Here is a 26,598-nt window from a genome sequence, read left to right as displayed (position 1 = left end):
AAAAGGAAAAAAATTAAAAATAAAGTACATGTGTGGAACAAATTTTAGTTTTTGGTTTTGTTTTTGGGATTTTTTTTTTTTCCCAACAAAACATGGGTTCAAAGACTCAAAGGTAACCAAACAGTTTTACACTCAGAATCAATGGCCAGAATCAGGGTAACCAAACAGTTTTCACTCAGAATCAAGTGACAGAATCAGGGTAACCAAACAGTTTTCCACTTAGAATCAAGTGACAGAATCAGGGTAACTAAACAGTTTTTTTACCAAAAAGAAATTATTCCAAAGAAACTCATTCATATGAGTTAGATCCAGAATCCTGAATCTTTGGAATCTGGTCCGATGGATAATTCGAACCAAACGCCCCCTAAAGGATCAATGGGAATCTGTCTTAAACGAAGACCCTCAGCCGTGGCCAAACCGTTAGCGCACATTCGCCATAAAAAAGGAGCGTAGCTTGGGCAATGTTTCACACTGCCAAATAAAATTCCATGTGTGAACAGAAATGCTTCTTCTAATAGACTGTCGCGAGGAAGATGCTCTAGATAATTCCCACTCTTCATTGAGACTAGAGAGGATGTGATACGCCGACTTAACTGTGAAGAGTCCAGTTTTAGAGGCACCCCAAACTTGACGATCTTCACAAGGGATAATACCAAGTTTAATTTTCCTAATAGCTTCAGAATCTAATGGGGCAAACCAGTGATGAAGGAGATTGGATTTCCAGCATCTGTTCTCATCATCAATTAGATCCGAGACCCAATAGAGCGAGCAATTCGGTAGAGAGGACTGTTGCAGCTTAAAGTTCTTGAGAGAGGGCACCCACTGATCTTCCCAAATGCGAACTTAATTTCCAGAACCAATAATCCAAACCATGCCTTTTAAGAGAGCATCCCTTCCATGCAAAATACTATGCCATGCCCAAGAGGGACGATGGCCAGTCTGAGCTTCAAGAAAGCTACAATAAGGGAAGTAAATAGATTTCAAATGGAAGCTCCACCAAGAATTAGGATCAGACCATATTTTCCAAGCAACCTTAGCTAGTAGAGCAGAATTTTGAAATTTAGGATGTTTGAATCCGAATCCACCTTTAGATTTTGAGCAACATAATCTCTCCCATGATATCCAAGCAATCTTGGAATCATTCTCCCCTTGACCCCTACAAAATTTTGAAGCAATTTTTCTAATATAATCATAATGAGAATGAGGCATCTTAAAATGGGAAGAAGCATAACTGGAAAAGGAGAAAGCCACGGATCTCAACATAGACTTCCTTACCTGCGTGGCTAAGAAGCTTCTCCTTCCAACCTTTAATTCAATTAGAAGTTTTCACTCGAATCTCCTTGAAAAGGGTGGCTTTGGAGGTCTCAAACTCCAAGGGCAGACCTAAATATTTTTGAGGTCCCTCTCCATATCGAATTTGAAGTATACGAGAGAACCAACGCCTAAACTTGGTGGGGGTATTAGGACTGAAAGTGATTATAGATTTTTGCCTATTTATGGACTATCCACCGGCTCTGCAGTAAAGATCAAGGTTGGCTTTGAGATTGTGAATTTTGTGTAGCTGAACCTCAGAGAACAAAACACAATCGTCTGCGAACAATAAATGGGAGATAGGAGGTCCTCTATTTCTGATTTTAATTCCTTTGATGAGGCTACTTAGCTTGGAAGTAGATAGAACCGAGACCAATGCCTAAGAACATAAGGGGAAAATAGCTGGAGATAGGGGTCGCCTTGTCTGATCCCTCTTGTTGGGGTAATAGAACCATTTAGAATGAAGCTGAAACTGACAGATCGAATACCAGCCATCACCATCTGAACCCATTGCTCATGAAAACCCAATTTGAGAAGAACTTGTTCAATGAATACCCATTCAAGTCTATCACAAGCTTTCTTGATATCCATCTTGAGAGTAATGAAGCTTTTCTTTCCTTTCTTTCTACCACGTATATAATGATACATCTCATGAGCAAGGAATACATTAGTAGAAATTGACCGCCCTGGAATGAAGGCGGACTGAGAAGCATCAATAATGGAAGAGAGAAAGCTTTGCACACAGGTGGCCATAATTTTTGAAATAATTTTAGAAGCAACACAAAGACTTATAGGTCTAAAATCTTCCACCGATTCAGGGTGACCTTTCTTTGGTATAAGGCAAATTAAGGTTTTATTGAATTGAGGTGGGAGAACTCTAGATCTAAAGAATTAAAAAACAAACCCAAAAAGCTCCAGGTGAGTAAACTCCCAAAATCTTTGAAAAAAGATGGGAGGGAGGCCATCAAAACAAAGGGATTAGTGGATTTCATAGCAAAAAGGGCCTTCTTAACCTCTTACAGGTTAGGCAATTTGCAGAGTTCAGTGTTAATATCTTCAGTCACCCTAGGAGTGATACAATTAAGAACATGGAGGAGGGAGTCAGAATCAGCACCTTCCAAGGAGTAGGTCTGCTGATAAAATGAGAGAATTTCTTCCTTCACCTCTAAAGGGCAGGAGGTCCATATGCCGTTTGATTTTTTGAGTTTCAAAATTTTGTTACCTCTTCTACGCTGAATTAGTTGTAGCATGGAAAAAATAAGTGTTTCGATCACCGTTGTTCAACCACTGCACCCTAGATTTTTGTTTCCAAAAATCTTCTTCCTTCAAGAGTTCCTCAGCAAGTTTAGTAGATATATCATTCACACGGTCTTGGCAGAATGCTGACTCAGGGAGACCCATAAGGTGATCAAGTTCTGATTTCAGAGTCTGAATATTAGCCTGCAAGTTTCCAAACACCTCACGGTTCCATTTTTTTTAAGGCTTTTAGTTCTTTTGCTTCTCATATAGTCTAGAGGAAGCAGAGCCGTCACAAATTACAGACTAGGCATTTTGTGCAATAGGAGAGCAATCTGGGTGTCTCAACCACATGGCTTCAAAACGGAAAGGGCGAGGGCCTGGTGTAATGTAACCATCTATATCGACAAATAGAGGATAGTGGTCTGATCTTACACTGCTGAGTTGGGGAATAAACACTGCCATGCCTGATTGATAAAAGCACGGTGGAGATGCACTCTAACATTAGCTGAGCCTTTCCTTTTATTATTCCAAGTGAAAACTGGACCATTGGAACCTAGATCAAGGAGAACACAATCTTGGATAACATTTCGGGATGTTTGCATATCTCTATCCCCTGTTCTGTTTCCACCTGATTTTTCATGCCAAGACAGAATTGAGTTGAAGTCCCCCAAGTAGAGCCACTCTTCAACATGATTAGCAGTGATGGATCTCAGCCTACTCCACACAGCAGCCCTCTTGGAACGTGTAGGATCACCATAAACACAGGTGATAAAGAACTTTGGACTATCTGGAGAAATAACTTCAACATCAATAATATTCATATCAGCATATAGAATTGTTACCTGGAGATGGTTTTGCCAAAACAACCCCAAGGCACCGGAAAGGTTATTGGAATCGATTCCAAAAGAACACCCAGGTTAAGCGTTTAATTCAACTTCTGAAGCTTGAGCGATGAACATTTTGTTTCCGTAAGAAAAGAGGATATCAGGTTTATCTTTTCGTGATAACCTTTGCAAGGCGCGAACTGTCAGGGCCCCTCCAACACCCTGACAATTCCAACATCAGATATTCATTGCTCCCCATGGGGCTGATCCACAACCTCTATGGTGTGTTGTATTAAAAAATGCTGTTGTTGGGATCCATCCGAGTGAATTACAGGAGCTGGGTAAGGACGGGCACGTCTGACTTTCTTTTGCTTAATATTATTAAAGGAGTGAATAGATAGAGAGGGTGAGCTAAAGTTAAACTCATAGTTTTTTCTACCAAAAAAAAAAAAAACTCATATTTTTCAAAACATAAACTATATATATATATATATATATATATATATTAAAGTCAGACCGAAATGACCATCAGGTGTTGAGATTTTGGATCATAGTTTGAAAATTGTAGGGTAAATTATAGTTGAGATGCCCAACATTTATGAAGTCCCTTTTTGGTATCATTTTTTTTTTTTTTTTTTGTTCATAAAAATAGTTTTGGTTGCATTTGGTATCATTTATGGAGCTTGTTTTTATTTTAAAAAAATTGATAAAACACAAAAACTAAAAAAAGATCCAGAGTCATTTATGTATTTTGACCAAAATTGATTTTCAGTTATTTTTGCGTTGAACTTTAATGAGTACGTACTTAAAATCTCAATATGGAAGGGTAAAGTAGTCATTTTCTTTGTAATTAGAAATCCAATCTCTTTGCCCCCTATTTTTCAATCCAAAGTGGAGAAAGACAGTTATAAAAAATATGAGTAAAGGGAATATCTTCATCCATTTTTTCAAAAAATCATTTTGCACATAGAGGTACCAAACTATTTATCACAAAAAACCATTTTTGCCAAGTAGTTACCAAACCATTTTTATGTTTTGATAAAAAATGGTTTTCATTAATGATTTTTGTTAAATAAGTAAAAATAAATAGAAAAAATGATACCAAAGAGGCGAAAACTATCTCATGTTTTAAATATTATGTTTTGAGGTTTTTTTATTGAATTTTATTCAAGATTATTTCCATCTTTGTTTATTATCTTACAAAAGAAAACATATTTGTCCAAAATCAGTTCTTCACCTCCCCACCCCTTAAGTTGTCACCAAGAATAAAAATTTTCATTTGAAGGGCATGTTGTAATGCAATTGTATCTAAGTTTATTCCATCTCAGTTGAAAAAAAAAAAAAAAAGAAGTATCATTTTTCTTTTTTATTTCTAAATATTTACTAAAAATCATTAATGAAAATCAATTATTATAAAAATATAAAAAATTGTTTGGTAACTACTTGAGGAAAAAAGGCTTTTTGTGATAAATGGTTTGGTATCCCCATGTGCAAAATGGTTTTTTGAAGAAATTAGCGAAGAGATGTTCCCTTCACCATCTTCCTTATGACTCTCTCTCTCCATTGTGGATTGAAGAAGAGGGGACAAAGGGCTTGGATTTCTAATTACAAAACAAGTGACTACTTCACTCCTCTATATCGGGACTTTAAGGCCCTTTTTGGTATAATTTTTCTTTTTGATTTTTACCTATTTAACAAAAATCATCAATGAAAATCTTTTTTTATTTTATTTTATCAAAACATAAAAATGGTTTGGTAACTATTTGAAAAAAATGGTTTTTTGTGATAAATAGTTTGGTATATCCATGTATAAAATGTTTTTTTAAAGAAATGGGTGAAGAGATATTCCCCTCACCCATCTTCCTTGTAACTTTTTTTTTTTCTATTTTGGAGTTTAGACCGAAGTAAAGGGGAATAGAGGCTTGGATTTATAATTACAAAGCAAATGACTACTTTACCCCTCCTAATGGGACTTTAAGCATGTGCTCATTAAAGTTCAGCGCAAAAATAACTAAAAATCAATTTTGGTCAAAATACATAGATGACTCTTGATATCTTTTTGGTTGTTGTGTTTTATTAATTTTTTTATTTATTTTTTAAATAGAAACAAGCTCCATAGATGATACCAAATGCAACCAAAACTGTTTTTTGTGAACAAAAATCAAAAATAAAAAATTAAAATGGTACCAAAAAGGGCCTAAGTACGTGCTCATTAAAGTTTTTTTTTTTTTTTTGTAGAATGTGCTCATTAAAGTTCAGGGCAAAAATAACTGAAAATCAATTTTGACCAAAACAAACTCCATTTGGTTTTTCTGTCTTATCAATTTTTTTTTTCTTCAAATAGAAACAAACTCCATAAATAATACCAAATGCAACCAAACCCATTTTTTGTGAACAAAAGAAAAAAAGAAGAATATACAAAAGAAATCCTAATAGAGATTATATTCCAAGACTTACCCAGAAAAATCACAATGAATTAGTTCAGCATTGTTTTCTTCTCTGGAAATTTGCTTAACAATTCGTATGCCCTGGTATTTCCCTTCAACATCTTCATGGTTTTAAAACCTAGCAATCAACCACTTCTGATTAACCGACACTCCACTATTTGATTTTTTTTTTTTTGGATGCACCTATCATATATCATATATCATATAGAAAAGAAGATAGATAGACACAAGCAGATGCTAGAGTACACTACGCAGCCAAGGCAACATTATTTCTCCCCTTTATATACTAAAACTGTTTAGTGCTCTTCATTGGTGCACTCTTTGTGTCAATTGCTCAAAGAACCCTCTCCTCTTATATACATTAAGTTCTATCCTCCCTAACAATCTCCCATTCTCCCCTGAATCATGTCCCACCCTTTCTCACACTCTCAGTGCCTTGAGTATTTAGACTCCATCCCACGCTGTCAACGTGGGAATCCCCTCCCTTGGCCCCTTTAATTTTTCCCCAGTCAGATCGAATATAAACAGAACGGTGACATTTTCTGGGCAATCAACAAAACTCCAAAATTATCCTTTTTCCCCCAAAATGACCTTTTGTAACATTTGTCCTGCAATGATCTACAGTAGACGTAGATCAGCCACTTCACCCAAAAGAGAAGATCATGCTTCCACTCTCTTATTCTTCAGTGCTCAGGTTATCATCTGTTTGGTCTTCCACTCCGTTCACCAGTCCTCGTTCTCACTTGCAATTTTATCGTTTTCGATATTCGAATTTCTTCAAAACCTTTAAAACCACTGATTCTCGACGAACCTTCGCGATCATGGCTGGCAGCGAAGAATTTGTTAAGGGAAATGTCTTCCCCAGTGGCGTCGCAGTTACCACCCTCGACCGTCCCAAAGCTCTTAATGCTATGAACTTAGGTCTCTCATGATACCTCGGTGCTCTCTATTTCTTTTTAATTGAGTTGAACTCTTATGTGATTGAAGTTTTCTTCATGGAGGTGGAACTATGGATGTGATTTTGCAAATCTTTGTTAGCTGCAAAAGTATTTGAAAATTGCTTTTGTTTCCATGTATTTCGTTTAATTAATCTACTGGAAATGGTATTTTGAAGATAGGATTTTGATGGAAGCATGCTTTTAGATGTGTAATCGTCAGTTTCGAAATACTTTCAATTAGTAACTTGCACTATGATGGCGCTGACATGTTACTGAATTTCTATGGCAGATATGGATTTGAAGTATAAAAATTATTTGGAAGAATGGGAAACGGATCCTAGAGTCAAATGTGTTCTGGCGGAGGGCAGTTCACCTCGTGCATTCTCAGCAGGTAAATAAAGGAAAAAAGGTTCTTTTTTATGCTACTTATAGCATGTGTTCATTTTCTCCATTCATTTTATTCTTTTACAAATTTATTGTCTTCATAGGATTTTGTCTTTTTGGGTATTCGGTGTAGTTTGAGGGGTAATCATTCATGATCAATGCAGGAATGGACATAAGGGGGTTGTTGCTGAAATTCAGAAGGACAAAAGTACTCCTCTTGTGCAGAAGGTCTTCTCATGGTGTCTTGTAACTTTTTTGTGTTGCATGACTGATTGTGGTTGTTATTAGGTGTCTACTGTTAGGGATATGCTCACACTCCTATAGTTGGTTTTGATGATAACAAACATATGAAGGTATTTCACAATTTGCCTTCAAGTATTGTTTTGAAGAGACTTCATATCAAAGATCGAATTTGGTGAATGAAAGAAAGAAATGAAGATTGAAGTCATCAAATGAAGAGTATCAACAAGTTGGCATCAATGCTTGAAGAAGATATCATAAGAATTCAAGCTTCAAGATGTCAAGACATGAAGCTCAAAGACATAGAATTGCAAACAAGAAGAAAAGAAGATAAAGTGCCAAAGAGTGGAAGGTTCAAGTGAAGAAGAAGACCACTAGGATAGATTGGTCATTTTTAATGTAATTTGTAACTTCCACATATTTACGTGCACTCACCGCATGCATGTGCATTGCATCATACTAGATTGACCATAAATCATACCTTGACCAAGTATGGAAAATCTCTAAGTGGTGAGGAACATATTAGAAAAAATGTGTTATAGTAATATTCTGTGAAAACCATAATGACTTGACTCAAGGGCATTTTGGGTAACCTTAGAGTTAGTATCAGGAGATGAACCCTTCATAAAAGTTGTAGAAAATCGAGTCACGACCAAAGCAACTAGTTTCGAGTCAATCCAAGGTCGGACCAAAAAGTTATGGTCAAAATACTGACAACTGGTCAGTATGGCAGCATTCTGTTAAAACAGAGTTTGTCATGTTGGCGGTTGGCTGGCTGGAAACCCCGATTGATCGGAACTATCCGAGACCATAGCCGGTCGATCAAAAGAAAGTCCCCGTCGATCGATGATTGCTTGGAAGTGCCCCAACGGCTCTTGGCGGTCGATCGGTGGTCTCAGAATCTGACCGTTTGAGTGAGATTTATTGCCTAAAATGCTCTCCTAAGCTCACCTATAAATACCTCTAATGCTACTCATTAATTAACAATTAATCTCAACTTTGGAGAAGCATTATTTGAGCATTAGAAGTGAGAATTGGTCTACACCATCTCTTGAGTTCAAGTTTTTCATTTTACATTCAAGAGGAACTCAAGACCATCTACAAGTCTTCATCTACATCTTGGCATTTACATTACAAGCATCAAGAAGACTTCAAAAGGTGCATTCATTCTATCATCATTGCATATTTCATTTGCACCACACCGGAGGTAATCCTCTTTTATTCCATTTCTCCATTTTCTATTTACATTAAGTCTAGACTGTACTTAGGCTTGTGTAAGGACCCTCTCATCCTCAAGAGATTGTAAAGATTCTCTTATCTTTAAAAGAGTGTAAGGTGCCTTTCTACTTTAAAGGAGATTGTAAGGTGCCTCTTTACCTGCAAAGGAGATTGTAAATGCGTCTCTCTGCCTGTAAAGGGGATTTGTAAGGATACTCTTATCCGTAAAAAATATTGTAAATGTTTTTTTCTCTATCTACCATACTGAAAGGGAGAACTAGTGAAACACCTTACAAGAGGATTCTTGTAGGGAGTGGACTAGACTCGGATTGAGTCGAACCACTATAATTCTCAGTGTTGTGTGATTGTGCTAGTTTCATATTCATTCCGTATTTTATTTACAATCACATTTGGACATGTACATCGAAAAGAATTTAATTTCCATTAGTATAACCTATTCACCCCCCTTTAGGTTATTTCATCTACTACATGTCTGCATACTGCTTTGTTGTTCTTTTTAGTATTTAGACTTGCTAGATATGCATCCTTTTAATAACAAGTGGCCTTAGTTTGATCTGCAGGTGGTGATGTGAAGCAGATCATAACTAGACGTCAAATGTCAGATATAATTGAGGTATTGAGACATTTTATATTAATTTGGCATATTCATTACTTTAGTACTTATTGATGATTCCCCAAATTTTTGCAATTCTACTATTAATGATTCTTGTGAGTGGGGAGGAATGATAGGCAAAAACAGAGGCATCCTCTCCAAAAATAGACATGTTGGAAGTAGCAATTCTAGTTAGGGTGAAGAATCAGTTCACCATGGGTTTACTTTGGACCTCAGCCTGATTCCCAAGGCATTTTATATTATCTTATTGTAATACTGGTATGGGGCGTCTTACACCTCAATTTCAGAACTCCAAAAAGCAAATGTATCTCACAGTCATTTTTCATGCATCATGATATTGTTATGGGATAAGTAAGCTAATGTAACCATGCAAGAGGAAAGAAATGTGGTAAGAATAAGCTGCGTGCTGGTAATCATGTGTCATATAATTAAGATGTGAACTTGGCAGGTTGATAAAGTCTAGGGAGGTATACCTTAGACCTGGGCTTGGAACCTGTTTTTATCTACTAACTACTAACAGACTGATCCAATACTTCAAAAAAGAAGTTGGAGACAATAGATATCTGATAATTATGTTAAAATAGTTATGCTGGAATCTCTGGTAGTCAAGGATTAAAGTATCGGTATCGGTCGCCGTATCGGTCGGTTAAAATTAAGATACGTATCGGAGGGTATCGTATCGTATCGGAGATACGCTAAAGATACGCACATAAATGGATAGGGAACACATTTTTATACACTTTTGCATAAAAAAACAGTTAAAAAAAGTTATATATAACATGTAGAATGCATAAATACTTAAGTAGAGGGTATCGTATTAATAGACAAATATATTGAGTTGAAAATGTTCAAAATGATGAGGTTTGAGTTTCTTACAGTTTTTTCTTTCCTCATTGCCATTGCCACTGTGATGAGTGCCATGAAGAGTATCGTGGTGGTTCAAATCCTTGGCTAGGACCTTCTTCTTCAATAGGAGCAACTACAATGATATTCTGCACTTGTCGAATATAGGCACAATATTTACCCCAGTCAAAATATTTATGGTAGTGGGTCTCACATTCATTGTAGAATCTTCTGTACTGCTCAGGAGTGGCCAATGTTGGTCCTGCATAAGTCCCATATCCATAGCCCGAAGAAACACCTGAAGATACATGGTGTCCATGTCCGTGTCCGGATGAGGAACCAGCATGATCTGAACTTCTGTACTGCTCTGGATTGGCAAATGATTGTCCTGCATAAGTCCCATATCTATAGGCTGAAGATGCATATGAAGATACATGGTGTCCATGTCCGGATGAAGAACCAGCAAGATCTGAGCTAATGCACATTGACTCCATGCTACTCATCAATGCATCAGTAGCACTCGGATTGTGGGATCGCCTACCCCTCCGACTATAAGACTTTGGTTGTGTGCGAGCACCATGATGACTATCTTGGGTTGCATGTGTAAATGCAGCCTCCTCTGTGAAATGTAGTGGTACATAAGTTTGACCACCACCACTACCACCATCACCACCACTGCCACCACTGCCACCACCACCACCACCACCACCACCACCACCATCATCATCATCATACCATAATATCATCATCATCATCATCATCAGCAGCAACACCATCCTTGTCTCGATCATTATCATCACTATTTGGTTGAGTTACGCTATATGTAGCACCTGATCTCGTCCTCCTAATATCGTCATCATTGGAGCTATCATCATCCTCTTCCATAGTTGATGGTGCTTGGGTTTCATCATCAACAATATTTTTAAAATCTTCATTTATATCTCTAATGAGGTCATCTATAATGGGATCAGGTGTGGTTTCTCGTCGATCTTCAGACAATTTGTCCAACACTAAAACATTTTCAGTCTCCTCAATCCATCCCCTAACTGGATCTTCCTCGTCGAGTATGTGGGTGATGTCAATTGGGTTGACATCAATATCATCCCCTGATTTCTCCAATTCTAAATATTTCATCTTCAATTTCATGTTGTAGTGCACATACACTAGCTTCTCCAGCTTCTCATAACTCAGACGATTCCGAGGTTTGGTGTGTATCAATCCGAACGTACTCCAGTTACGTTCACAACCACTTGAGGATGCCGTGCATGATAATATTTTCATTGCGATTGGCCTCAAGCTTGGAGCGCTCCATCCATAGTTCATCCACCAATCAGCTGTACAAAGATAATTGCAACATTAGGAGTTTGAAATAAATTTGAAATACAAGGATAGCTGATTAAGCCTAAATTACCAGGGCGTTGTGTTCCTCTAGCACGGATAGCTAAATGATCAGCAAACTTTTGAGTGGCCTCTCGGAAGTACCTCACCTATCCATGTATTAACATATTAATATGCCACTCAATGTATTAAATATTAATCAATGATTCAATATGTAAGTTTAGTAGACTACTAACCTCTTCAATTGCATCTGTTGCCGAATCAATATTAGGAGCTAACTTGTTGATAACATCCTTCAAAGATTCCATCAAATCTTTCCTAAACCTTAAATTATTCTTGTAGTGCAGATCCGGATTCAAATAATAGGCTGCACATTGACATTGTTACATATTACTTATTGTTAACGATTAAATATATTAAATTACTAATAAAGTAACTTATAAATTTAATTGAGAAAATACCTGCCCGATGAAGGTCTTGAACCAAATTATTTTCCCATCGACGATTTATAATCTTCAAAAATGCCTTAAATGACTTTGGGTTCTCCTCTTCTATCTTTTGTTTGACAACTTCCATACAATGCACTATATTTCCCATCGTCTGTGCCTTATCACCATCAACTAATTTAAGTATCACAAATAGTGGTTGCATAATCTTAGTAAATCGGTATATCCTTTCCCAAAACTTTGTTGAGGTGATTAGATCTTGAACAGTTTTTCCAATTTCAGTGGTTGCATATCTACTACTGAACCACTCATTAGAGGTGAATGACTTAACTAGCCCTTCCTTCCGTTTTTGAATACTATCAAGTGCAATATAATTTGTTGCAAACCTTGTTGCTGCGGGCCTCACCAAGTCACCTTTTGTGTACTTTCTCATCAATGCCAACACCCAGCTGTGATTGTAGATGAAATTGGTGATCATCTTGGCATCAGAAACCAATGTCTGCACTTTGTTCATTTCACCAATGTCCTTGAACATCAAATCAATACAATGGGCTGCACAAGGTGTCCAGTATAAGGTGGGATACTTCACCATAAGTAAAATACCAGCCTTTTTGAAATTGGGGGCATTATCAGTCACAACCTGGACAACATAATCTGGCCCAACTTCCTGAACAACTTCATCCATTAATTTAAACAAATACATTGAGTCCTTGATATCTGAGGATGCGTTGAAAGACTTATGGAATATTGTTTTCCCATCACAATATATCAGAAAATTGATGATGGACATCCTCGTCGGTCCACTCCACCCATCACACATGATGGTCACTCCATATTCAGGCCACTTGTATTTAAACTCTTCAATGTATTCATCCACCTCTTTCACAATAGTATCTAAGTATGGCCCTGCAATTTCATGGGGTGTGGGTGGCTTCACATTTTTCCCACATGTCTGAATCTCCTTGACCATAGCCTTGAAGTACGGATCTTTAGCTTTGTGAGGTGGAATCATAGAACTGTGGAACCACCTAGAGATTGCTTTCCCAATTTTCTTACTCAATGTTTTTGGTTGGAAAGCCTCTTCAATCCTTTGTTGCCCTTCATCATGATGTTTATATGGTGCATCTCTCATATCTCTAATTTCTGGGCTCCTTTTCCCCTTACTTTTACCACTGGAGGTAAATTTATCAAACATGCCCTTCACAGTGCCTCCAATATCTACACTTGGACGACTTCTAGAGCCAGAACCTTGTTCATAAATCATCGGGCCACCACGCCTAGGTCCTACAGATTGACTTCTTCTCAGCTGTTCTGCTATCCATTGTTTTTCTTTTGCTTCCTCCCTTGAAATATGCATCGCTCGTGCAAGCTGTTGATCTTCATCCTCTGCCTCCATATCAGATCCTTCATAATCCTCATGATCCCTTAGATTCTCAACCAATCTATCATCTTCTTCAACAGCTTTCTTTGCTTTATCTCTACTTCCCCTTAAGTGCTTCCTCATTGCTTTGCTTATTTCATCTGGGCACTTGTTACATTTGGCAACATTAGAAAATCCTCCAGCCAAATGTTGTTTATGTCTGGTAATTCCACCTCCTAGGTGGATAGTATCACAGTAATTGCATTTTGTACACAACCTATTGCCTTGTACTTTCTCAGCTGTAGCCCATCCAATATCCTTAGTCCGTTCTTTAGGCGCCATTTTCCTACGAAGCTAAATAATGAATCTTAATATGCATATTCATTGATTTAGTATTTAGTACATAATAGCATTTTTTTAGAAACTAAAATGAGATGCATCCAAAGAAAAAAAAAAGAATTTTTTTTTTAATTTTTCCAAATTTACATAAACTTGAAATGCACACTTTTTTTGGAAAAAATTGTACATCTAATTTTACATCATGGTCATTGGCCAAGTAAATTATATATATTTTTTTCAAACTAAAATGAACTGAATTTTATAAAGAAATTGTATTTTTTTTAGTATTTTTATTATTTTTTAATTAATTTTCGAAATAAAAAAAATAAAAAATACAAACTATTTAGAAAAATTAAAATTTTTTTATAGAAGTTATAGATTAAATGTTTTTGAAGAACATATAAAAAATCAACAAAGTGTGGACCAATATATTTGAGTAGATCTAAGAAATAAAAAAAAAAAAATTGAAACCCTCACTTTTTTGGGGAAAAAACGTGGGTTTCATTTGAAATCATGTATTTAGTAATTATAACTTATGACATTATTTTTAAGAGTTGAATGAACTAAATCTTCTAAAAAAAAAAATGTTGGGGATTTTTTTTTAAAAATTAATTTCGGAATAAAAAAAAAATATATTTTTTTAAGAAAAATCAAAAATTTCCATGGAAGTTGTAGAACACTTGTTTTTACATAACATATAAAAAATCTAAACATTTTTAACCATTGAACATGAGGAGATCTAAGAAATTTGAAAAAAATTGAAACCCTCATTTTCTCTTGAAAAAAGTTTGTAAATCCTTCTAAATCCAATGATTTCATGTAATAATGATGCACAAAATGTGATTCTAAGTATGATGAACCTTAGATTTATAAAAAAAAAACTTGAAAATCTAAGGTTAAAATTGAAAAAAGTGAGTAAAGATTCAAGAACTTACTATTCAAATGTTTCAACTTTCAAGTTCAAGCCTTCAAGGTTCTTCTTGGACTATATTTCTCTCCTTCTTTGAACCATTCACTTCCACAATGAAAGTTTCAATCTACCATTTGAGTTTAATTGATATTTAAGAATTTTCTCTTTGAAATATTTTCAAGGTTAATACACCTCAAAGAAAGTTTCTCAAGCACAAGTTTCTCGGACTTTCCAAAGCAATATTTTAGATGGATCAATTAATCAGAAAAATCAAGTTGCATACCTAGGCGGTCGAGATTTCCTCCATAACCCTAGACACGAACAACTTCCTCAAAAGCAAAGGCATAATCTCCGGGAACAGCATACCAAGTTTTTGGTCAACCAGTATGGAGAAAATTCAAGCGGTGAAGCTCATAATCTTCCACATGCCAAGCAAACCAACTGAACAACATTCCAATGTAAACCATGGGAGAAGTAACACCAGGGACTTCGTCCGACATAAACCACATAAGTGAGCCACGGGACCGTGCTACAACTTGTAGATTCCAAGGACTGTTTGAAAGCTTCCAGCCAGCTGTACCTTCCCTGCCACTGCAAGTATTTGGAATCTTTTGCCTCAATAACTTTAAACCTTAGTTAGGTTTCTAGCTAATGCATCTGAAAGTGGCCTATCAAGATTAGTATTCATTTTTTCCATGGTTTACTATCAGATTAGCAGCCATAAACCTCAGGGTACTCTCTTCTTTTCATTCCATCAGTGAATCAACCTGCAGATCTGTTGACGAAAAAATGCATCCTTCCAGTCATTTTCATTTGTTAGTGCCCAAACTCAAGTTTCTTTTCTCTGATCCACCTTGAGTTTGATTATATTCTTAGGGGCAAAGAAAGAACATTATCAGTAGTGGCAACATGAGAGACATATGGATGGAATCAAATTGTATGTATTCAAAAAAACAATGATATCCAACACAGTGGAACTAATTATAACAGAGTGAGACCCATTTTCAGACAAGACAATCACAGAATATTGTGTTTGAAAACATGTCAATCCAAACAAAAGTCCTTCCTAAGGCCCCTTTTGGCCCCATTCATTTTCTGTCCTTATCTTCAATCTATTGAAAACTAGTCAAAGCACTGCAGATGAGAGAGAGAGAGAGAGAGAGAGAGAGAGAGGAGGTTGGGTGAAGTTCTCCCTTTTGTGGGTTATGGCCTCATGTTCTAATCATCTAATGGTGGTTTGCCTCTTCAAAATATGTTTTTCTTTTACTTTTTATTTGAAAGCTTTCATTAAATGTTCCTCAGGTGCATCATGGTCAAGCATCAGTCATAATCTTCAAATTCATAGCCCATCTAATGCATTGAAAAAAAATAAAAATAAAAAAATAACACTTAAGTAGTCGTATCGTACCGATACGGTACGATACGGTCCGATACTACACCGATACATTCGATACGTACCGATACGGTACCGATACTCTCGGGAATTTTCAGATTTTCAAAAGTTCGTATCGTAGAGTATCGTACGTATCGATACGTACGATACACCGATACACAAAAAGTGGCTCAAAATTCCCCGTAGCGTATCGGTATGTATCGTGCCGATGCGGCACGATACGGATACGTATCGGCCGATACGGCACGATACGCACCGATACTTAAAACCATGCTGGTAGTCCATTTCCATCAGCCGCCCATTGGGAGAGGGAAGTATGGGATATGTTATATGTTTAGTGTTTCTTCCATAGATCATCGAGATCTATGCCGTATATGTAACCAAAGGTAAACACTCCATTGTTTGATATGGATAATTTAAAAATGGAGTATCCTTTCGTAGATTTCATGGTTGGCTAGTTGACCCCAATATGTTTTTGCCTGGACTACTTCAGTGTTCGAGCTCATTAATTGGAGGGGTCTCATAGAGTTTTAGAACTTTAAATGTTGCACAAGTTGACAAGTAGAAGGAATTTCAATGGGATAACATGACTTTTGAGAGTTGGAGTTGTTACTAAGATCATGGATTTATTCTCTCAGAAGGGTCATCTATCATGAATGTGTTTCCTTTGGATACTTTTTGTGAAAAACTTTCAGCATAGAATTTTGATTCTTGTTTGCTTTGAAGCCCAGATTGGTCGAGAGAAGGGATTGGAACGTGAGGAATCATTGCCTGTTATTTCCCTATCCAATTTTATTATTGCTCAACATGGTGCAAGGTTCTAGGGTTTGCTTAGAAAAGAGTTTTAACTGCTGATGTTTTTCAACAAAGGTAGGTGGGGAGCAACATCAAACTCAGCCTTATCCCAATTTAATGGGATCGGCTACATGGATCTGTGCAAGGAGTAAAGGACAAGATTAAAGGCAAAGTAAGAGTGATAGAAAGTACCGCAATACATCAAATAAGACTAATAATTGAAATCTCAGCTAAATGGGGTCCGCTACACGGATCTTTGCCCCCCAATCGGCTCTATTCAATGTCATACTTAGGACAAGGCAAAACTATGCATATCTTTCCTCATTACTCTTATGGTCATTTTAGACTTGCCCCTAGCTCTTTTAGTTCCTTCAATCCTCCTTACTGGTGCATCCCCTGGCCCCATTGAACATGATCATACCGCTGCAAACGACTTTCGGAGCTTATCACTAATTGGGGCAACTCTCGAATCCACTCTAATATGTTCATTCCTTATTTTGTCCTTCCTAGTTTTGTTGTACATCCATCTCAACATCCTCATTTTTGCTACACATAACTTATCTTTATGATGCTTCTTAACTGACCAACATTCTGCTCCATACACCATTGCCAGTCATACGACTGTCCTATAGAATTTTCCTTCAAGATTTAAAAGGATACGTTGGTCACAACTCTCTGATGCACCTCTCAATTTGATCCATCACACTTTAATTCTCTGTGAAACATCATTTTCTATATCACATTCTTTATTTGTGGTTGACTCCAAATATCGAAAATAGTCACTTTGTGGTATCACCCTCTTCAATCTTAGGGCTGTAACAGGGCCAGGCTTCTTAAACCCTAGCCCAACCCTGAGTCCCCTTAGCTGGTCCTAAGCGCACCCTGAACCTGGACTCAGGGCCTCAAAACTTCAACCTAGGCCCAACCCTACAATGTTTAGCCTAGCCCAGACCTGCCCTGATTGGGTTGGGCTGGGATGACCCTGATTGACCCTAACCTTGACACTGGTTTGCAATCTAAGGCCGAGTATACCTTGAACCTGATTTGCCATAAAGGGCCAGGTATACCCTAACCCTGACCCTGACCCTGACTTTGACCCTACAAAATATGAAATAACTAAAAGAATAAAGATATTCATAATAAATAGGAGATCATCCTAAGAAAACAAACAATTTAAAAAACTCAAATTACTTTTCATGTGGAGAACATCTTAAAGAAAACAATACAAAGAACTCCAACTACCACAATAAACAAAGTGGAGATCATCTTTATAAAACAAACAATCCAAAAAACTCCAACTACTTGTCATGATAAACAAAGAGATCATCCTAATAAAACAAACAATCCAAAGATCTGAAATTACATGTCATGTTAAACAAAGAGGAGAACATTCTAAAAAAACAAACAATCCAAAGAACTCAAATTTTGCACTTGTTGCAACCCTACAATCCAAAGAACTAAAATTTGTTTCAAAGAATATAGAGAGTCATTTTGTTTTCGCATCCTTCGTTAGATTTCCATGTTTACTCTTCCTCATCAACTGGTCCCTGTAAAATTTAAATATTGGGTCATTAATGCAATAAAAAGCCCCAAACACCCAATTTTATCATAGTAATGGTTATAAAGTGAATAAATTAGAGCAATAAAAAAAACATACTTAGAAGATTTCCATGCTTGCACAGACCAGGTTCTGCCTTGACAAATAGGAAAACATTTAATATCATGCTTCAAATCAAACTTGTAATATCACCATCCTCATTAACATTGAAAATATAATTAATGCAACAAAAAAACTAGTAAGATTAAATGATATTCAACTTGAAAGCTTGTTACCTGATTCGATCTCATCAAGGTCATCTAAGCTTTTTTCGACATCAATTATGTGTTGGTGAATGTCATAGCCAATCCTGTGCACACACCGAGGACTCTACGATCTGTGGTGTCAATGAACTATGGAATTGGTCTAGAATCCGACCACTAGTTGTAAAAGCAGACTCTAAAGAAACAGCTGAAACAGGGATTGGTAAATATCTTAAGCCATCTTACTAAGAGTGACAAACCTTGAGCTATTATCCTTCCATTAATTCAAGATGTTGAAATCCTCATTATCGTCATCATCATCTACAATACCTTCTAACAAATAACGATCCAACTTCGTTCCAATTTCTTAACCCACCTTATTTTTCAATTTTTAAAGAATTTTGTTGTGAATATTGTTAGTGGCATTTTCTGGTGGGGCATCAATAGGTTTAGGAGTTTAAACATCTACCACTACACTAGGAGATGACTCATGTGATGGGTAGTGCTTTAATAGCAGGTCCATGAAATTCCTAATATTTCCCATCTTCATTTCAACCTCAAATTGATGATATATTTCCAAATATCAAGCTTCCACATATGTTAATTTCAAACGAGGATCAAGAACAACAATAACCAAGAAGATGTTAAACGTTATTTGTGGTAACCCAATACTTTTTAAACTTTTCCATCATGGTACATGCATCTCATGACTCATAGGATCTTCACTTTTTGACTAATCCATCAACAACAATTCAATTCCATAAACTTTCTGAAAATAATAATTTGATGTGACATAAAGAGACCCAGACAATCTTGTGGTGCCATTGTAGTAAACCTCCAAAAACTGGCATAGATATTTCGTCTTTTCCCAGTCTTGTTCACTTGGAACCATATCCATACAATCTATTATAAAGCTCAAGTCTCTATCTTATAGGCATTCAAAAGCTTTTTGAAATTCTAAAGCAGTTCGTAACATACGATATGTAGAATTCCAACGAGTAGGAACATCTGGAGACGTTGAATTACAATAGATTCAATTTAAAAAAAACCTTATCTCCAGATGTTCCTACATGTTGGAACTCCACATATCTCATATTACGAACTACTTTAGAGTTTCAGAAAGCTTTTGAAGACTTGAGCTTTACAATAGATTGTAAGGATATGGTTCCAAGTGAACAAGATTAGGAGAAGACAAAAAATCTATGCCATTTTTTGGAGGTTTTCTACAATGCCACCACAAGATTGTCTGGGTCTCTTCATGTCACATCAAATTATTATTTTCAGAAATTTATGGAATTGAATTGTTGTTGATGGATTGGTCAAAAAGTGAAGATCCCATGATTCGTGATATGGCACATGCCATGATGGAAAAATTTTAAAAGTATTGGGTTATCACAGGTAACGTTAACATCTTCTTTGTTATTGCTGCTGTTCTTGATCCTCGTTTGAAGTTAAAGAGGCTTGATATTTGGAAATATATCCTCAATCTAAGGTTGAAATGAAGACGGGAAATATTAGGAATTTCATGGACCAACTATTAAAGCACTACCAATCACATGAGTCATCTCCTAGTGCATTGGTAGATATTTAAACTCCTAAACTTATTGATGCCCCACCAACAAATGCCACTAAAAATATTCACAACAAAATTTTTTAAAAATTGAAAAATAAGGTGGGTTAAGAAATTGGAACGAAGTTGGATCATTATTTGTTAGAAGGTATTGTGAGATGATGATGAAGATAATGAGGATTTCAACATCTTGAATGGGTGGAAGGTTAATAGCTTAAGGTTTGTCATTCTTAGTAAAATGGCTCAGAATATTTTACCAATTCCTGTTTCTTTAGAGTCTACTTTTAGCACTAGTGGTCGGATTCTAGACCAACTCCATAGTTCATTGACACCACAGATCGTAGAGTCCTTGGTGTGTGCACAGGATTGGCTATGACATTCACCAACACATAATTGATGTCGAAAAAAGCTTGGATGACCTTGCCAAGATTGAATCAAGTAACAAGCTTTCAAGTTGAATTTCATTTAATAAAAGTACTAATACTATTTACATGTACTATTGTTTGGATAATCTTACTAGTTTTTTTGTTGCATTAATTATATTTTCAGATGTTAATGAGGATGTTGATATTACAAGTTTGATTTAAAACATGATATTGAATGTTTTCCTATTTTTCAAGGCATAATCTGGTCTGTGTAAGCATGGAAATCTTCGAAGTATGTGTTTTTTTTTTGCTCTAATTTATTCACTTTGTAACCATCACTATGATAAAATTGGGTGTTTGGGTGTTTTTGATTGCATTAATGACCCAATATTTAAATTTTACAGGGACCAATTAAAGAGGAAGAGTAAACATGGAAATCTAATGAAGGATGCAGAAACAAAATGACTCTATTTTCTTTGAAAAAAAAATTGACTTATTTGGATTGAAGGGTTGCAACAAGCACAAAATTTGAGTTCTTTGAATTGTTTGTTTTCTTAGGATTTTCTCCTCTTTGTCTAACATGACATGTAATTTGAGATCTTTGGATTGTTTGCTTTATTAGGATGGTCTCCTCTCTTTTTACCATGGTAGTTGGAGTTCTTTGTTTTGTTTGCTTTAGGATGTTCTCCTCATGACAAGTAATTTGAGTTTTTTAAACTATTTGTTTTCTTAGGATGATCTCTTTATTATGAACATATTTATTTTTTGAATTATTTCATATTTTGCAGGGTCAAGTTTTGGGTATACCCGGCCCTTAATGGCAAATCAGGTTCAGGGTATACCCGACCCTAGATTGCAAGGTATTCCTGGTTATAGCTTGCAAACCAGGGTCATCTTGGCCCAGCTTTGTCCAATTAGGGCTGGTCTGGGCTGGGCTAGACCGTGGAAGGGTGGGCCTGGGTTGAACTTTTGAGGCCCTAAGTTAAGGTTCAGGGCGGGCTTGGGCCCAGCTCAAAGGACTCAGGGTTGGGCTAGGGTTTTAAGAGCCCGGCCCTGTTGTAGCTCTATCCTTGATGTAGTCCAATAGTAATTGGGAATTCACTACCTATCCCTCAGTCACTACGCCATCATGCATATCTTTAATTATATCCACATATTTACTTAACACCCTTCTATTATCTAGTATATGCTAGATTAACTCTTTAGGGACTCTGACATAAACTTTTTCTAGGTCAATAATGACCATATGGATACCCTTCTTGCTAGCTCTAAATCTTTCCATGAGCCTCCTGAGTAGGTAAATAGCTTCTGTTGTAGATCTACCTAGCATAAAACCAAATGGATAGGGAGATGCCTATCTCGTCATATTGGTTGATTTTTAAAATGGATTGGAAATCCTATGACTATTAACTTATGTTCTTTTGTCTTGAAATTGTGGATCCTTTATCTGGTGTTGTTTCAAGTAGCCTGGTCTTTCCTAAGGACATATTGGGTAGGCAATATGGTTTTGGTCCTTTGGCCCCTACTCTTTAACCCTTTGGGAAGAGGGTCAAGTTCCTTTGGCAGTCCACTCTCCATGCTATTCTGTGAAGTAGAAGCATCAGGTAGGAGTGTAATTCCGGACCATTCAATGAGTGTTGCATCCTTAGTGAGAGAGTTCCATTGGGTGGTGGCAGATCTTATCTTCCAGGATGTTCCCAACACCTCTTTGTTTAAGGGTTGGTCTCAGATTGCCTTATAAAGATATCTTTCTCAAGCCATTATGCTCAAGTGGCATCCTCTGGTGGACTGCGTCAACTTGAATTTGGATGGTTGCTCTTTACAAAGTGCGGGCCCTTATGGAATCAGAGGAGTTATTAGAGGTGCAATAGGTCTTGTTTTGAGACTTTACTCTGGTCTAAGGTTCAAGAAGTCAGTTCGACCTGGGTCGAAACCGAAGTGGTTCGCAAAACCATCTAATTTCGGTTGAAACTCGGCCATATTTTGGTCCAAAACTTCATGGAGACCCTAATTTAGCATCTCTAAACACGATGGAAACTTTAAATTGTTAAAAAAGCACACTCAAAATATTAGTTTGGCTTCGTACCATGGATCACAAACTGTCTTCCCTTTGAAGGCATTCTTTACCCATTGCCATTCCCCTTCCAAATCAAAAATTCTTCTGGTAGTCAGCATACATCTATGATGGAGTCTTTCCCAAACAGTTTGGGAGTAAGGGCATTGAAAAAACTATTGTTGCACATTCTCTTAACCATTCCAGCACAATTCACAAGACCCTGAGGAAGAGATATACTTACTCTGGAGTAGAACCATGGTTGGAAGGGATTGAGAAAGAGCTCTCCATGCAATAAAACTATGACGGGGAATATGTCCAGCGAACCAAACCACCTTTGACCAAGGGACTGCAGTCCCTCTAGAACAAGCTAAATTCCAAGCTGGTTGATAGGAAAATACACCTGAGGAAGCAGCAGACCATTGCACAAGATCACCACTCCCTCTCAGTCTCCTAATCACAAGTACATCGTACACGTACAAGTGTCACAACTATAACGTCATAAGTAAACAATCAAGTGATAACCCTATTTTTTTCCAAAAATTTGCTACAAGGAAATCAAATTAAAAAAATAAAAATAAAAATAAATAGAAAACAGAAAATTAAACTTACTAAGTGAAGTTGTAAATTGGCCTATGATATCTAACATGTAAAAAATTGAAGCCTATCAACTACATATTTTCTCCTTTTTTTGCAAAAATTAACCTTTGGGAAAAAGGGTATGCCTCAAACAGTGAATCTTCAAGAAATCTAACTTAAATGCATAAAATCTTCATTTTAGATGTGTTGTAGAAGCCTCCAACATGTTGTCCCACTTCCACCAAGATTTGCAAGTGGAATGGCAAAAAAACTTAAAAACAAGGGGTTGGAGTTGAATGCGTAGGTTTCGGTTGAGACATGTAAAAATGGCTCGAAACGGCGACCCATTTTGACAGAGATTTGGTATTTAAATCAAATGAATGTACCGTTTTGGCGATATGAAACTGAAATGCCAAATGGTAAGAAATTTCAAGTTTCGGCTGAAACATTGCAGGCCTATAGAGTCGCATGCATTCTGACCAAGGTTGGAACTGAAATATGTGGTGATACTTTGGTCATGCTCCGATTCCATAAGCGAGAATGAGAAGAAAAGTGAGGTAGTGAAGGGGTGCGCTTGGTCCAACGGTAAGGTACGAATGTTTCGACCTGGTGGTCAAGCGGTCAAAACAGCCTCTCAACATTCTTGGGGTAAGGCTGCATATTCCCCCCCCCCCCCCCGCGGGACCTTGCACATGAGGAGCCTCTTGCACTAGGTATGCCCTTATTTCTTATTGCTAGTTGAGGTAGTGCTGCCCTCAATCTTGTCATTGTATTTGTAGCATCACTTCCTCCATCTAATAAAGTTTTGTTATTGAAAAAACAAAAAGGTGGGGTAGGCGTGTAGGCCATACCAGATTGAGAGACAGGAGCTACCATTGTTATACACCTGAGCTTGACCCATAACAGTGTAATCTTTTACAAAGATCCAAATGTCTCTTTTCTGTCCCTGCTTCAGTTTCCCCAACCCCTTGGTAACATATTCTGAATGTAAATTGTCCTGGCTGCAGTTTTATTTATTTATTTTTAAGGTGAGATACCCAACCGGAGCAGCTCATTGTTCTACTTACCATTTTTTTTATCAAAATTGATTTTCCTGTTTTGGAGCGTGCTGATTATTTTTGGATATAGTCATTTTTTTTTGCGGGATATTATGTGGTATGGTTGTATTATTTGTTGTGGTATGCAAACATATTCTTAACTAGTCTTGGGGTTATATACATCAGGTATTCATTATCATTTACAGCACCAATTTGTTCTGTATAACGATGTTTCTAATGCATGCTTATGCCAGACAATATTGTCGTACAGCTTGGATAATATGCATCACTCAACAACTGCCTAGGGTAGTTGGTGAAGTTGTGGTGTGCTAAGCCCACACTCACTAGGAGGTCTCGAGTTCAAGTCTCCTGGATGTTACCTTCCTCCTCCCCCCTTGTATAGTATACCCATCTAAAAATTATATATATCCATCACTTAAAGTTCTATTTGTATAATACACAGTTGTGAATAACTTAGCTTTTAATGTACATAGCATATTGTCTATATGTTTGCTAAAATTAATGCTGCTGACTGAATGAATGAGTTCGCTTGGCAGGTATTTACTGCGGAATATTCTCTCATATGCAAAATTTCTGAGTACAGGAAGCCTTATATTTCCTTCATGGATGGCATAACCATGGGTTTTGGAATTGGTCTATCTGGTCATGGTCGCTACCGGATTGTCACTGAGGTATTATGCTTTTTGTACAATGATCATATGGATGGTATCATTGTGGAATATTTTCTGTCTAGTGACTCAAATTTTACTTTTAACTGGACCTTCCATCCATCTAGTAATTTAGTTTTTGGTGGCCTTGCTTCAGAGGACAGTGCTTTCTATGCCAGAAAATGGAATTGGCTTGTTCCCAGATGTTGGATTTGCTCACATAGCCGCACAGAGTCCAGGAGGAGGATCAATTGGTACGGGTTAGATCACTTTTTTTTTTAATTTTTTTATAAGTATTTTATGTTTTCATTATATTCTTCTTTTTTCTTCTTATTCACTGTGTTAGTTTGGCTTGGATCTGCTGAGTTTGTCACAGGTGCTTATCTTGGGTTGACTGGAAAAAGAATTTCTTCTCCTGCTGATGCATTATACATAGGCCTGGGGACCCATTATATGCCATCGGGAGGTTTGGGTTCGTTGAAAGAGGCTCTTCTTGCTTTAACTTTGTAATTCCATATCATCTGACTCATTTTGGTGGTAGTAGATTCTGTGTTTTCTTGTTTGGTAGCCCTTTGTCTTGTTGTAGTGAATTATTTGCATGCGTAAAATTTTCATGAAAAAACTTGACAAGGTATGGTTTAATATTTTCTACTCATTTACTTTCATATAATTTCTGTTAATCAAATATCCATTCTGCACACAGCTCTGATGATCCCTACAAAGATGTAGAGGCACTACTGGCCAAATACAGCAAGGAGCCCGATTTGGAGGCCCAATTGAAGTTGCTTTTACCTCAGATAGTTTCATCCTTTGGTGTGGATAGGTCGGTCATTGAGATAATGGGAGAGCTTGAGAAATATCGGCTGAGTATGGATGCTACAGGTATGCCACATGCTCACCCATGATAAATCCTTAAGGATCAATTATAACAATAAGTTACTGACTACTGTTTTGCTCCGGAAATTCTTGTTTTTTGTTTGAAGATATCATGTGTGAATTATAGGTCTTAAATTACACAGTATTTAATGTGAATAGTGTAGGCACCCCTTATGACTCAGGTGCCAATTAATTGCATGCAAAGTCATTTGAAGTTACCCTTCAAAAGTTTCTGAAGTTGTGCTCATGTAGTTTCTTATGTGTCACCTTAGTTCTCCATATTTTTTGTTAGTTAATTATGACTTGAAACTTGTTTCATTCCAAATTTTCTGAATCAAATATCCTACTGTATTTCAAGGATAAGAATCTTCATAGCACCCCTACCATTTTCTTACAGGGGAAGGAAAAGGAGAAAGTTTGTGTCTTCTTCTTCTATCCCTCCTTCCCTTTAAATGAATGTCTTTCTAAGAATAAATCCTTGTTGAAATGCTGCTGCAGAACCCCAATTAAAAGTTAAGGGGGGGGGGGGTCACTGTTTGCTAATTGGTATGTAATTCATCGTTCATGCTGATTTGATTTTTTCCCCATATTTTTCTTTCCTTTCTCTTTTGCAGTGGCAGAGTGGGCTAGTGAGGCACTTCTAGGGCTTGGAAAAGGGGCTCCTTTTTCTCTCTGCTTAACCCATAAGCATTTCTCTAGAGTCTTATCTGCACATGGGAGAAACAATGAACTGTCCAATGTGAGTTTCTCTTTTGCTGCTTGAACTATGGCAGTTTATGATAGGTTTGTTTTCAAGGCTTGTGTATTTCAGAATTTGATGCCTTTCTTCTGCGGCAATTTGTTGTTTCCAGTTAATTGGGGTAATGAAAGCTGAATACCGCATTGCTTTAAGGTCCTCGCTTCGAAATGATTTTGCTGAAGGTGTTCGGGCAGTTTTGATTGACAAGGACCAGGTTTACTCTCTATCTCTTCTTTAGTTCCCCCCCCCCCC

At 36.9% G+C, this 26,598-nt stretch overlaps 1 protein-coding gene across 3 annotated transcripts in view; it reads left to right on the top strand.

Annotated features, from left to right (window-relative positions):
• The first annotated feature begins 6,237 nt into the window (after positions 1-6,237).
• Positions 6,238-26,598, top strand: part of LOC122070979 (3-hydroxyisobutyryl-CoA hydrolase-like protein 3, mitochondrial) — a 22,934-nt gene continuing 2,573 nt past the window's right edge. Inside the window, exons 1-9 of one of the 3 annotated variants that reach the window (XM_042635250.1) lie at positions 6,238-6,742; positions 7,049-7,150; positions 7,308-7,371; positions 24,668-24,755; positions 24,889-24,985; positions 25,108-25,237; positions 25,435-25,613; positions 26,222-26,346; positions 26,459-26,560. In XM_042635250.1, coding sequence (XP_042491184.1) covers positions 6,484-6,742; positions 7,049-7,150; positions 7,308-7,371; positions 24,668-24,755; positions 24,889-24,985; positions 25,108-25,237; positions 25,435-25,613; positions 26,222-26,346; positions 26,459-26,560 — 1,146 coding nt within the window. In that variant the 5' untranslated portion in view covers positions 6,238-6,483. Of the gene's footprint in view, positions 6,743-7,048; positions 7,151-7,307; positions 7,372-9,182; positions 9,236-24,620; positions 24,756-24,888; positions 24,986-25,107; positions 25,238-25,434; positions 25,614-26,221; positions 26,347-26,458; positions 26,561-26,598 lie in introns of those variants that run through there. The other 2 variants (XM_042635242.1, XM_042635257.1) reach the window with 2 other exon arrangements.

This window comes from Macadamia integrifolia, chromosome 2, assembly GCF_013358625.1.
Source record: "Macadamia integrifolia cultivar HAES 741 chromosome 2, SCU_Mint_v3, whole genome shotgun sequence".
NCBI lineage: Eukaryota > Viridiplantae > Streptophyta > Magnoliopsida > Proteales > Proteaceae > Macadamia > Macadamia integrifolia.
Note: the sequence above shows the minus strand (reverse complement) of the source record. Positions and strands in the feature narration are given on the sequence as shown.